The 13,960-nt window shown below is 40.8% G+C and overlaps 2 protein-coding genes across 2 annotated transcripts; both read left to right on the top strand.

Annotated features, from left to right (window-relative positions):
• Window positions 1-953: 953 nt before the first annotated feature.
• LOC139664435 (transcription factor HES-2-like) lies at window positions 954-1,806 on the top strand. The gene is made up of 3 exons (XM_071543261.1): window positions 954-1,070; window positions 1,178-1,361; window positions 1,478-1,806. The coding sequence occupies exons 1-3, from the start codon at window positions 981-983 to the stop codon at window positions 1,804-1,806; spliced, it is 603 nt and encodes a 200-aa protein (XP_071399362.1). The 5' UTR covers window positions 954-980.
• Window positions 1,807-10,242: 8,436 nt separating this feature from the next.
• LOC139664434 (transcription factor HES-2-like) lies at window positions 10,243-11,230 on the top strand. Its single transcript, XM_071543260.1, has 4 exons — window positions 10,243-10,364; window positions 10,483-10,578; window positions 10,714-10,801; window positions 10,902-11,230. The coding sequence occupies exons 1-4, from the start codon at window positions 10,275-10,277 to the stop codon at window positions 11,228-11,230; spliced, it is 603 nt and encodes a 200-aa protein (XP_071399361.1). The 5' UTR covers window positions 10,243-10,274.
• Window positions 11,231-13,960: the final 2,730 nt, after the last annotated feature.

The following is a 13,960-nucleotide window of genomic DNA, read 5'->3' as shown; positions in this document are numbered from 1 at the left end:
ATATTCTAACCCATTACATACGTTTAGATTAGGTTATTACTCTCAGTAAGTAACTATTTCCCCCACGAATACATACAACATACATGCATCACTCCGCACAGCCTGAGTTGCTGCAGGTTGTCCCTCTCGCCAGTCTCCTCCCCCACAGCAGTCTGCCTCTGCTGCAGGTAAACACCCTGCTCATGACATTGAAAACATGCTGCTGAGGGCTCACAAGCAGATGTTAATCCATACATAGCGTGGCTTGGGTATCTGCTTTATTAATTTTAGGAATAGATTAGTCCTGCTACCTCAGTATCACTCATCTGGCTGTTTTTTTCCAAGTTCAGGCGGGTAGACAAACGTTGGAGTCCATAAGCATAATTTATATTAAACTGACTGAAATATGATTTAACCTTATTATAGTTCATTTCACATAAAGGCTATGCTCTAGCGTTTCTTCAATGAAAAAGCCTTCCTTAACTGGCCTAGCCGTTTAAATGTGCGTAATTTCCAATGCTAAAATAAACCACAACTAAAAGATTTAATAACAAAAGCAAAAATACAGCCCATATATGATTATTGCATATTACTGCAGATAAATTATTGCTGGTGTAGCATATATGATTCTAGCTGTTAAGTCAAGATAACGATGTTGGTAGGCTACATTATTTGTATGTGTTTGTAACTGGATCTTGGATGAGCGTTGAGCTTTTAAAATTTAAGCAATAAAGCGCAACATCAACATGAAACTATGCATACCAGCGGTAGACGCAGCGGCCCAACACGACCAGATGGTGCAGATAGCAGCTCCAGTCCGCTGTCCCAGAGGCTTTGCCCCCCTGTGTCAAAACCACAACACAATGGCTTGTGTTCCCTCCCCTCTGACGCGCCGGAGCCACATAAATAGGAGGCTCTCCGGCTCTGCGGCACACTTCAGCTCAGTCACTCCAAGAGCAAACCTCTCCCCTAAAAAAGCACAACAACAAGCAGCAAACGAAATGAGTCCCAGCATCACGCCAGAGGCTAACCAGCCTTCCCCTGCAAGGTCCACTGTGGCCCAGAGAAAACAAGCCAACGAACTGAGAAAGGTAAGGAAAAGGGAGAAACTAGACAACTGTTGATCTTACTGGAAGTGTTTTACTCTGATTTGATTCTCAGTGCAATTGAATAACCGTTTTCCTAATTTTTTTTCCAGACCTTGAAACCTTTGCTGGAAAAGAGAAGACGTGCTCGTATCAATGACAGCCTCGGTAATCTGAAGAGCCTGATTCTGCCTCTCGTTGGCAAAGACAACGCCCGCTACTCCAAGCTGGAGAAAGCTGATATTCTTGAGATGACCGTCCGGTTCCTCAGAGACCTCCCCTCCACCCCAGTCAAAAGTGAGCATCATTTCTTAAACCCTCGGCGACTACATTTGCATTTCACAAATTCTATAAGCCAGAATGTGCACTTTGAATCACAGCCACTAACCAAATTCTTCCTTTTCTCCCTCCAGATTCCGCAGACAGTTACAAGGAAGGTTACAAAGCCTGCCTCCAGCGCGTCTCCGCTCTGCTTCCCAAAACGAGCCTGGACCAGGACGCCTGTCAGCGGGTGAACGACTTCATCCAGCAGTCCATGTCTGCCACAGTCACCCCAACCTGTCTGAACTGCTGCGCCCAGAGCTCCAGGACTCTCCCTCAGATCCAGCAGAGACTCCTGAGCCTCAAGTCCAGTTTCAGCTCCAGACTGGAGAGCCAGTCCCACAACAACAGCGCTGCAGCTCCCAGCCGAGCGCAGCCGGGGCCGCAGGCCGTCAGTGCGGGCATGTGGAGACCTTGGTAGATTAGATGGACATTTCTGTTACGCCTGTTATTTATTTTACTATGTTATTTATGCATTCTGTATTCCAGTAACTCGTGCATTAGCCGTAGAGATTAAGAAAAAGAATTGTTACAGTTGCTGTGTGATAATTTGAATTCAGCATTTGGCTCATTACGCGTTTACTGCTAGAGGCCAAACGAGCACAGATCTCAAAGAAACCGTAAAGTCTATGAACTTTGTTAAATGCAATCCTCTTTGGGGTTTCAGAGATATGGGTTGTAGACAACACTTTTGTAAAACCCCAAGGGTTATTTTGTTTGAGGTTTGCACGATGGACTTAAAAGTATTTTGGTCTGTGCAAAAGAATAGTCTGTAAACACTATGTGTTAAATAGGATTATGTATTATTTATTGACAGCATGTAAGAAGAAAAACACTTGTCTTGTGACGCTTCAAATGTTTTGTCAATGACAAAAAGATCTTCAATAAAAATACACTCGTCTGAAATTGTTTTGTTGTTTCATCTTTGAATTTTGTTGTTACCGATCACAAATTCAGCATAAAACACTTACATTAATAGTGATCATAATGAGATGATCATAATGAGAAAAAAAAGCGCGCAAATTTGTAAAGCCTCCATCCTATTGAAGCTGATGAGCCAGCTGCTCTATTGTTGGGTATGACGCGCCTCTTAGCTGCCGCCAAATCGGTGGGAAGAAGTTGGACTGGTTGTCTGATGGGAGACACACTGAGCCATAAAGGATGACGGGAGTTAAGTGGAATACAATGAGAGATTGGACACAGGCCAAAAACACACATTTGATTCTCAGTAGTTAGGCTATATATCATGTTACATTCCTAACGAAAAATCACTATGATATTCCTATGTAGGAATTGTGTCTGCGTTGCTCAATAGTGAGTTTATAGTTTGTACTTAATGGATATCTTTATGTCCTATGGTATCACTATAGGACTTATGGTTTTGCTGTGATATCTGGAAGTATAATATCCTTCCCAAATTTAGGTTACTATAGCCTAGTTTTCGTAAAAGATATGGGAAAAGGGTAAATCTGCAGATTTAACACTAAATATGTAGGTTTACAGCCTCACTGCACATACAGTTTACTGGTGTGTACCAGTAAATACAAACTTGTACTATGTCCTAATATTTATCATCTATATAACATAGGCCTATATAGTCAGTGTAAAAATCATTAGGAACACCTTTTGTCTTGCAACCTCTTCTGCATTAAGCATTTCTCAGTTGTCTCTGTTTAAAAAAATCTTCTTTACTAACCTGTGTCCTCCTCTTCATTTACATCTCCCCTTCATGTTAAGTTTCATTTAATCAGTTCAATCAGTAAGGGATCAGCTTCAACCTGTAAGCACCCATTCTCAGTCTGTTTCATGGAGAGAACAGGTTTGCTTGTTTTGGACACTCAGTTCATAATGGGGGTTAAATTCTCAGTTAATCACTAGCTTAACTTCTCTATTACTTGGTCATTAATGCTTTCCAATTGTGGCATAAACATGAATTCTCAGAGGATTTTGATGATGAAATCCACAAAAATTAGAAACGCTTTTTTGTTTCTTCATCTACTGTGCAACTGTCCAAAAAGCAAAAGTGTCTTTCTGCTTTAGGCCTATATGGATTTGTTTATGTCCCCATCCCCTTGAAGAGCTCAGCTGAATTTCCTCTTGCTAATTCAATCTTAGGTGAACTGCCTGTTTAAGGTTGAACAGATAAAATAGGTGGTCTCAACATGTAGGCCGGATCATGTCACAGACCCAAACAACATGTAAGGCAAGGCAATGCAAGTTTATTTATATAGTACATTTCATACACATCAGCAATTCAAAGTGCTGTGCTGTGCTGCATGCATAGACTCTTGGACTCCAGTTCACCATACCAACCTCATCCATGACTACACCTCTGAGACATAAACCATGTTGTCTTAAGATGTCACTTTGAAACAGATTTCATACAATCCCTCCAAATGATCAGTCATATTGTTACTGCATATAATTCACAATGGTATTTATTTTACTCCTTTTAACTTAATTGCAATTTATCCATTGCTGGTGTGAAGGCTGAATGCAGAAGTATAGTGAGGCGTTAAAATTTCCAAGTAACTCTCCAATAATGCAACTTCTTTGTATGTCACATTATCAACACTCTGAATATGACCTTAAAGTAATCTAACATAATTTGATTAAAGTGTTTACATGGCCCATATCATGATGAGAGAATTATATTTAACCACAGTAAGGACCAAGTACTGGTGTCTGCATGAGTCTTGTTGGTGAAAGACCATCCATCCATCCATCCATCATATCCAGCCACCATTTATTCCTTTTCATCAATCTATACATCCTTAAATCCAATCTATCTATCTATCTATCTATCTATCTATCTATCTATCTATCTATCTATCTATCTATCTATCTATCTATCTGTCTGTCTGTCTGTCTGTCTGTCTGTCTGTCTGTCTATCTATCTATCTATCTATCTATCTATCTATCTATCTATCTATCTATCTATCTATCCTGGCTGTCCCTCTACTTTGGACTGATGGTACTGCCAGTGTAAACCATATAGTGGTGCATTTGTCAGAAAGGGATGGGGATCAGTGCCAGAAATGGTCTTTGGGATAATTGGGTGTAGCAAATGGCACAGAACATTGACTAATATATAGGATTTTGTTCAAAGATGGCCTGTCTGCTAGTCCTTCAGAAGAAAAAAGGTCAGGAAATGTAAGAAAATAAAAGGTGAGGATACCATGAACTCCAGCTGGTAATCAAGAGCAGGCAAACAGCCGCTCAAGTTATATCATAATGGTTTATGGATAAAATTACCATGTGGCTCGCACTGTGTTTGTTGATCAACAAGTGATAAAATGTTGGTAGGCTAACTGACTGACTAGCATCTATATGATTGACTTGCACATTTATAAAAATTATATTTTACATTTTTATATTTTTAAGATAAAGAAAGGTCTTTATCTATGGAAGATTGAATGAGCCCCAAACCGCCAGTAGAGAAGAGGAAGAGGAAGAAGAAGAAGAAGAAGAAGAAGAAGAAGAAGATGAAGTAGCCTAGTAGTAGTAGTAGTAGCAGCAGTAGTAGAAGTAGTAGAAGTAGCAGTAGTAGGCTAGTAGAAGTAGTAGTACTGTCACTCAGACGCCTGTCAGACCCCTGCAGACTTGGGGAGTAAACCCCTAAGATCTTGGCTTGCAGTGTTTCAGGTAAGTCGGTTTACCTCAGTTGCTACTCTATGTGGTCAAATTGTATATTAACCCGTAACGTTAACTATCTTCGCTGTAAAAATCATTTGGAAGGATAGTAGCCTAAGTGTATAACGTGTGCAAACCGGTGCAAACCTATGGTGCAAACTACATTTTTACATTTTTTTTGTAAGTGTAGCCTAGTTTGCTAATGTTTCGTTTATCGTACGGCTACCGTACCTGTGGTTGCTATGGTGTTGTCTACCACCTCCTTGCTACCTAACGTACCCGTGCCTGTTAACCGACTCATCAGATTATACCCCTACCTACACAATTTCAACAAATTAAAAGTTCAAGTTCAAGTTCATTTATTTATATAGTCCTTTATCGCGTATCACAAATTCCCAGCAACCATCTGTTGCATGGCAATAAAAAGCTTTCTGATTCTGGGGTAACGTTATGTCTCAAATGATTTACAGAGAATGAGCCCAAACTAGATCTAAGACATAACAGCCTAACGTTACCTATTCAACATAGCCTAACCTACCCGACACCCTAGACCCTCGAAGCATAGCCTACAAGGAAAAACCTCCAAGAAAAAAACTTTTTAGGAAAAAAAAAAAGTCAAAGAGGAATCCACCTGGACGGCTGAGCGTGTAATATGGTGCCGGTAACAGTGACAATAACATGGTAATTGAGTAATTTTTTTGTGTAGGCTACTTTCGCTTTTATGAGTATTTTTTAAAGTCAGTAATTTTACTTTTACTTAAGTACTGTACTTCACTACATTTTAAATAACATCCATTACAGAGTTTGTTGTGGTTCTCCATAAGTAGCCTAACAGAAACTGTACAATCATAAATTGGCCGAATTGTAGAGCCATTCACAGTGAACAGCAGTCAGCAAAGAAGAGAAATCTGGCTTTACTTTGTTTGTGCACTTTATTTTGTAGCCTAATTTTTATTTAAATTAAAAGAATCTAGTTTGAACTCTGTACTATCATCATTTTAGAATTGCATGGGAACGATCAGTAATGGCGCTCTTTTGTAAAAAAGTAACTCAGTAACTTTTACTCTGAGTACCTAGATTTTAAATGAATTACTTTTTTTTTTATGCCAGTACTTTTACTTAAGCAAAATATCAGCAAAGTAACAATACTTATACCTGAGTGGCATTCTAGTAGGTTCTTTCTACCACTGGCAAGCACGACATGGTAGACATATTCAGCCAGATACACACTCACACAGGCAGCAGATAATGAATTGACATTTTGCAACCAGGAGGCAGCCATGCTGGGTTCCCATCGGCAGATTCCTACATTTAATACTGTCTAAGATAATGGTAGAAAAAGAGTTTGTTTGTGTAGGTTTATTTTGTAATTCCAAATTTTCCAAAGAAAAGAAAATCTAGTTTGAGGTCTGTAGCCTATACTCTCGTCCTTAACATGGAAAAGATCACATGTAACAATGTTCTCTTTTGTAAAATGTAACTCAGTAACTTTTACTCTGAGTAGGCTACATTTTAAATTAGATACCCTACTTAAGTGGATTTTTTTCAACAGTACTTTTAGTTCTACCTAGCCTATGTAAAATATCAGCAAAGTAATCTCCTGCGATCGGAGGGCACGAGGCGGGAACATACGGGATGATGGACAAATATGACGGTGCAAAGCCCATGTAACGATATGTTACATGGGCTGCCCTCAAACAGTATAATACACCTTGCAAGCATTCAACCTATATGCAGTTATTCACAGCTGTTCACTCAGTAGAAGTTCCAATCACAACACACAACAAGCCCATGTCTTCAACATCTTCACATTCTTATCTTCTAATCCTTAGCATCTCTCTCATGTCTACTCATAATACCACTGAATGACCTACTTACAAAAATCTCTCTTTCCATCTCAGACCTCAATTACAATACAAATCTTTTACCAACTCCAACATCCCTAACAACACTACCAACACAAACAATATACACCATGAACCACAATGACAAAAGTAACCAGCCTAACCAGCCTAGTTTGTGTACTGAAATCATCACTTTGTATTCTGACCAATTTTCTTTTCATAGGAGTAGAGCAGAGACGTCTGGTCCTGCTGGGAGCCAGGCTGATGCGTTTCAGTCTGATTTTGGTGTCCTTTCTCAGAGCATGTCCTCAAGAACAATGTCCGTCTCTCAAATAATTTTCATGGCAGATACTGTTATGATGAGAATGCAGGATGAAGAACTTGTTTATCATTGTAGCCTATAGATTGTGTTCATGCATTGCAGTTTAATCCCTCAAACAGGCCTACTGTGGTAACTGTCGAGAGTAAACGTTGTTTCTGCATTGGAGTTATCGGCCATGTGCTTCTGGAAAATGGGTTGGCTATTGTTAACTCAGGAAAAAGGCAAACATCTCCCGTTTTCTCTATTCACACGCCAGGGGAAAAGTTGTCTTGAGTCTGACTGCATCGTGTCATCAATTCCTCCCCCATCCCAAAACGCCTGACTCTTAATTCCCATGTAGTATCGGAACATTTTCAGACAAAGGCTCCCTGTCAAACAGCCTGCACAGATGGGTTACAGACGCCGAATTTGCTTTAGAAGACAAAGGAGGACTCTAACCGTAAGCGCAAAACAGAGGAGATGCGGATTCTCTGTCCGCAACATCGACAGACCCCCCCCCTCCCCTCCCCTCCCCGCGAGGCGAGGGGCGCGTGCAGCAAGTGTGCCTCTCAATTTCAGGGAAGCGCTTTGTTCCGCGTGGCTCTGCCAGCACAGGTTCATGTCTATGGGGATGTTCACATTTCCACTGTCTACAAAGTTCTAAGTGGTTATGTATATGTTTCCATACATTTCAATAACATATTTGCTATGTAGGCCCAATTACATAATAAACCACCACCCAGACTTTAAAAACATTTCTATCATATTCTGCCCTAGAAAGCCAAAACGTAGCTGCACGAGCAGTGAAAATGGGATAATTATTTCAAAGTTTATCTGGACAAGTAGGCTATTATTGGTACAGGTGGACTATAGCCTACTCTTACTGCGTTTACGGGAATATTTACTATAATGTAGGCCTACTGTTACTATGAAATATAAACCCTAGTCATGAGCTTTGACCTGTAAAACACACACAAAAAACAGTTGTTTTCTGTTGTGTATGGCAGTATTCGTGAATATATTTAACGGGGGATATGGCCATATATTTTTGGAAGGCCAGAATAAATAAAGTGCACTGCATATGATATGTTATGACATGAAATGATCCCCAACATTCTCTGTTGAATGTGAGCTATTTGAAAGTTAAAGTAACTTGTCCAAAAAGAAGATCACCAATGAAAAACGTGTCCACTCACTGAGTGTAATGCAATCTGCGCTTCTAGACAAACCAGCGCATCCCCATCAACAGATTGCGCTTTGCGTTTCGTCATCACCATATAATATTGATAAACAAGCACTGCATGATAGCTTGGACGCCAAAATGTCTAGGAGTCAAGCTAAAGTAGACAATTGTAATACGGAGCATCTGAACAGGGGGGGCGAGAATGGAGTGTTTCTGTTGGACAGACACTAACAACATCGACGGACATACAGCATGCAGATGGGGCACCCACGCCAAAACTGCTTGGAGATCATGTGTCGTGTATGTGTGTAGACATAAAGTTGATGGAAAAAGAGCTGAGGGCATGCAATATGTGTGTGTGTGAGTGTGTGTGTGTGTGTGTGTGTGTGTGTGTGTGTGTGTTTGTGTGTGTATATGAGTGAGTGTGAGTGTGTGCGCTTGTGGAAGGGGGATGGATGGATCCATAGTGGGACATAGGATGGGACAGGGAGATTGGCTGTTGAGGGTGCTGGTGTGGGTGCAGTTGGGGGTGGGGTGGTGCGGTTTAATGGCTCGGTAACAGACGGCCATCTGGTCCCCGTGGCGCGTGCTACGCGCGTGGTTCCCATGAGTGCCGTGGTATTTGATGGGTCGTCACGTCTGCCCTGAGTTTTTATTTAAGATCTGCAAAATTCAACACCGTCAAAGCTGTAATATAAGATATAATATATTTTGCTTCATGCGTCACAAGAGACGATATGATGGTTGTTTTTAAAATACATGAACCCTAACACCTAAATATATATTCAGTGTAAGTAATAAGTTAAATACATAAGCTTAATAAAGACCCAAGCTAAAAAAGTACAGTAATATAGTCTATATTTTGCGGTACCTATAAACTAAAAGCTTCATCATTAGCCATCCTCTGTTTTTTAGGCGTTGGCATCAGAGGGAAACACCCTACAGGTAGTGATGCCCCCCGGCAGAAACTGCATAAAAACGTTATATGCAAAACTGTTGTTGTCAAAATCTGCGAGCAGATGTTATTTGAAAGCAGCGTGGCTTGGGTATCTATGTGATTGGAGTAGTCTGTATCTCGGTGGCCACTTGACCATACATCCAAGCCTGACCCCTATCCCAGTGTTAGATGTATTGCACCCAGTATTTCTTAAGTGTAAATGTTTATTGCAAATATGCAGTATTCTTTATAAACAAAACTTGGCCAGTACACAGATCATGACATGCAATTAAACCACAGCGTATGGGAACAGCAACAGGAAATTCGTCAGACATAACAATAGGCTACTCATTAACAATGAAAATTGAGAAATTATTATTAGAGACAACTGAATCATTTCAACGTAGTATCTTCTGTTTCATATTCTACAATTAAAATATATGTTATCTAAATATTATTCACGGCCACCTTTGGGCACTGCGCAATTACGCACGGCTATCCATACTTTGTTTTTACAAATAAACCAATACCACAATTAACAAATGTATGTTATGATGAAATTTAATGAAATAGGACTTAATATGATATAAATTAAAGAGTTTGCAGAATTTGTATCTGACATAGCCTTTCAAGCAAGCATGCAGTTCTTTCAGACGATAAGCTTCTTTACACACAGACACATCTCTTCGGCTTCCTGACGCAGATTTTGTTTGATTTGTTGTATAGATCATAACTTAGACACGCACTGCAGTTGTTACGCTTGGATTAGGATAGAAGACAGATGGTTATCTTGGTAAATGTGATGCTTTTGTGTTGTTTCATACGAATAGGTGCCCTGTCCAAATCATTTTGTGGCGGCTTGGGGGCGTACCCATGACGCACGGGACCGACGCCACGGACCTGGATATATACCGCAGCCCGTGGCCGTTGGAGACACATTTTCACCGAGATCTGTTATAGACACTTGTCTGACACAAAGAAGAAACTCGAAATGTCTCCAAACATGACCTGCGAAACTATTCAGTCTTTTTCTCCAAGGCTAACCGTGGCCAGGAGAAAAGAGGCGCTTGAGCTTAGAAAGGTAAGGAAAGTCACTGAATTGTGATTCATCTTCAGCTTCAGTATTTCCTCTAAAAATTGTAATGCTTTGTACTATTTGCAATGGATGAGTTCTAAATGTTATGTGTTCTTCTTTTCAGACAATGAAACCTCTGATGGAAAAAAGAAGGCGCGCCCGTATCAACGACAGCCTCAACCACTTGAAAACCCTCATACTCCCCCTCACTGGCAGAGATGTAAGTTCCAATACCACCGCTATAATATACTTTATTTATCACAATATATGCAGGAAACTCGTATTCAGGCATACTGTTGTCAAAGTAACGTTTAGGCTCAGACGTTTAACATTTGCTTTTTATCATTTTCTACAGAAGACTCGCTACTCCAAGCTGGAGAAAGCCGACATCCTGGAAATGACTGTGAGGTTCCTTGGCGACATTCCCCCTGTTAACACCAAAAGTGAGTTATACTTCTGCTCTGGTTTTATGTTTCTACTGTTTTATTTAATATTGTATTATTCTTTTTGAAAAACAAAACTAACATTTCATTGAATTTTCAGGTTCATCAGACAGTTACAAGGAAGGCTACAAAGCCTGCCTCCAGCGCGTCTCCGCTCTGCTTCCCAAAACGAGCCTGGGCCAGGACGCCTGCCAGCGGGTGAACGAATTCATCCAGCAGTCCATGTCTGCCACAGTCACCCCAACCTGTCTGAACTGCTGCGCCCAGAGCTCCAGGACTCTCCCTCAGATCCAGCAGAGACTCCTGAGCCTCAAGTCCAGCTTCAGCTCCAGTCTGGAGAGCCAGTCCCCCAGCAGCAGCGCTGTGGCTCCCAGCGGAGCGCGGCCGGGGCCGCAGGCCGTCGGTGGGGGCATGTGGAGACCTTGGTAGATTTCTCAAAGATTTTCAAGTGGCAGAGTCGCTCAAAGCCTGTGTAAAGTGTATGATATGTAGGCGACATACCGAGTTAGCGTCACTTGTAAATATACATAGTGATTCACTGTCTTTTTCCGTTGATGAAGTGCAAATTTCATCGTTAAATCATCTTAGTTGAGTATTATATACTTACGTTTCGCGCACGAGTCTGTTGTCCTGTATAAGTTGACAAGTTTAGACAGTCGTATTTTTTGAAATCTGCATGTATGTAATTCTGTTATATATTTAGTCCTCTTTGAGGACTAAGTGATTAAGGGCCATTGAAAACGCCCTGTAAGACCCAACGGGTCATTATACGTATGGATTTGCACCATAGACTTCAGTGTCCTGAGTCTGTGCAGATGAACTTTGTAGACATTATATGTTACTATTAAGTATCTCTGTTGGGATGTGTGTTCATTTTTTTGCTATTTACAGCAAACATTGTATATATGTTATATACAAAATAAAACTACGATTTCGTGGTAAATCATTGTGGTGTCTTTTGTCTACACATTTGAAAATGGTCATTTGTGAGAATATAGCGGCCTTTACGCATGTGCGTAATCGCGCCTGTTCAAGGCAACCATAAAAGGTCACACAATAAATATATATGCAATATTGCCTTATATGGATATAGCTTTGTGGAACAAAGGTCTGGATGACAGCTGTCGTACAGCTTGTTTATGGTGTAAAAACCGTTAGTCTGTGATTTGGAGACGTCTAACCTGACAGATGTTGTGGTCAAACTCGCCCCCTGCAGGCAACATGTATTACTGCCTCTGCTTAGATTATTTTAAACCAACTATGGTCTCTGCTGCCCTCCTACGATCAACATAATAATGGTTTCTGTTTCTGTTGCACAAGATTGTGTTCTCAATTTGATTAGCTCTTTTTATGTCATTGGCCATTACACGTAAATGGCTATTGTTTGGTTTACAACACTTTCTTCATCCTACATTGACTGTAATCTCAATTTTAAGACACGTGGAGGGCCAGGGCACCATTTTTTTCTTAACAAATAAATGCAACTTCCTATTTTCACATCTGTTAAATCTTTCTAAATACTATAGCCTACTACTAATGACTCATAGTATTTCTCAAGGAGAATTTGTCCACAGCAGCCAGTTGACACTGGAGGAGTCTGGTCTCTCTTCACATTTCACAGGAACCTCGCTGCAAGACGAGACGAACAAACCCTGAGAGCTTGTCACCATGTCGGTACCACGGGCGCAAGAGGCAGCATCTTCCCTTCAATTATGCAGGTAGGCTATTCAATTCAGTTCATTTCAGTTCAATTCAATATATTTACAAATGTGCAAGTAACGTTTGCACGGTAACAACACGCTATAGAAGGATCGACGAGGACAGCGCAGCTACCGGCTTGGTGGCGTGCTTCTCACAGGATAACCCAGATAATCCATATCTGTGTCTCGTTCTAGTTACATTGCCCGGTCTGTCGCGACACATCGACTATATTCTGCCGGTAGCCGACAAATTCTGGCCAGTGACAGATATTTTAAGCAGGTTTTCGCGTTATTAGACAATAGGCTGCCGGCAGAGGTGCAGACCATCTATGTCGCATGTCGTATGTGATGACCTCAGCGATGTAAGCACCGGCAGAAGATGCGTTAAAACTATCAAGGACACAAGGTCGTTATCTGTATAATTTTAATGTAACTCCACCAAAAGTTTTATTTATTAGTATGGGCTACAATAACTTGCCTACTGTAGGCTATGTAGTGTGGATGGACTATCTCGTTTAAATCCCTTATAGGCTAGGCTTTATATCTGTTTTATTGATATGTACCAAAAATAATAACCAGAGCAAGGGTTTTGCAAGAAAACAGTCGACTGTGTGTTACATTTTCTTATTGTGAGAGATATCTATAAAATGCCTTTGCGGTCAATAGGCTGTAGCTCCCAGCAGCATGCGGGATCGGTTGTGTTTGTGTTGGCCGAGGGGTGGAGCCATACATGAGCTGTCTGGTCTCGGTTTACCTTTAATAGAAACTGAACCATCCCGTTCAGGTGAAAATCTCCCATTCATTGAAAGTTGTACTCTTGTCATGAAAGGGCATATGGAAATGAACTCAGGTCAAGTTTATTTATATAGCCCTTTATCACAAGCATGTCTCAAAGGGCTTTACATACCATATCATATACATGTCATATACCATACTACATCACTACATACTATACTACATCTCATACATACTGCATATACTTCATATAAGCCTACCATACTACATCAAACACACTCACGCTCATATTCAGGCCTATGGGCAATTTAGAGTCTCCTGACCTGCTGGTCTTTGGACTTAGCAGCTTACATGTGAATTAGTAGTTCAATCCTCCAGAAAGACTGTCTTTAGAACTTTTTGTCCGCTTTTGTCTTCCACAGTTTGTAAATGCAGTATGGCGCCCCCTGTTGATACACTGTCGCCCCACTTTGTGTCTGTTTTGAGTCAATGATAGAAAACATTTTTCACCCTGAAATGTATTGTCTGGGGCTTTGACACTTGAATGTAGGGTGTGTTTGTGTCCTCAAGTGGGTAGAGCCATATATGACACATAAACAGTATTGCACTAAGTGGTCTGGTCAACTTAAAATGTCTAAAACCTGAGAGAAAGGACATGGCCCCAACACAGTAGCCTTAGTAGGCCCTTTCTGTCTTCAGTTTAATGAGGACATTGAAAGTGATA

Source organism: Centroberyx affinis, unplaced genomic scaffold (genome assembly GCF_046629955.1).
Source record: "Centroberyx affinis isolate AG114_WGS23_722 - 3 ecotype Tasmania unplaced genomic scaffold, CSIRO-AGI_Caff_v1 ptg004275l_1, whole genome shotgun sequence".
Lineage (NCBI taxonomy): Eukaryota > Metazoa > Chordata > Actinopteri > Beryciformes > Berycidae > Centroberyx > Centroberyx affinis.
Note: the sequence above shows the minus strand (reverse complement) of the source record. Positions and strands in the feature narration are given on the sequence as shown.

Bases quoted from the DNA above. Each gene is read 5' to 3' on its own strand.
- LOC139664435 (XM_071543261.1), top strand. From the start codon at position 981: ATGAGTCCCAGCATCACGCCAGAGGCTAACCAGCCTTCCCCTGCAAGG. The intron at 1,071-1,177 runs GTAAGGAAAAGG...TTTTTTTTCCAG, and splicing joins AAGCCAACGAACTGAGAAAG to ACCTTGAAACCTTTGCTGGA. The intron at 1,362-1,477 runs GTGAGCATCATT...TTCTCCCTCCAG, and splicing joins CCCCTCCACCCCAGTCAAAA to ATTCCGCAGACAGTTACAAG.
- LOC139664434 (XM_071543260.1), top strand. From the start codon at position 10,275: ATGTCTCCAAACATGACCTGCGAAACTATTCAGTCTTTTTCTCCAAGG. The intron at 10,365-10,482 runs GTAAGGAAAGTC...TCTTCTTTTCAG, and splicing joins AGGCGCTTGAGCTTAGAAAG to ACAATGAAACCTCTGATGGA. The intron at 10,579-10,713 runs GTAAGTTCCAAT...CATTTTCTACAG, and splicing joins TCCCCCTCACTGGCAGAGAT to AAGACTCGCTACTCCAAGCT.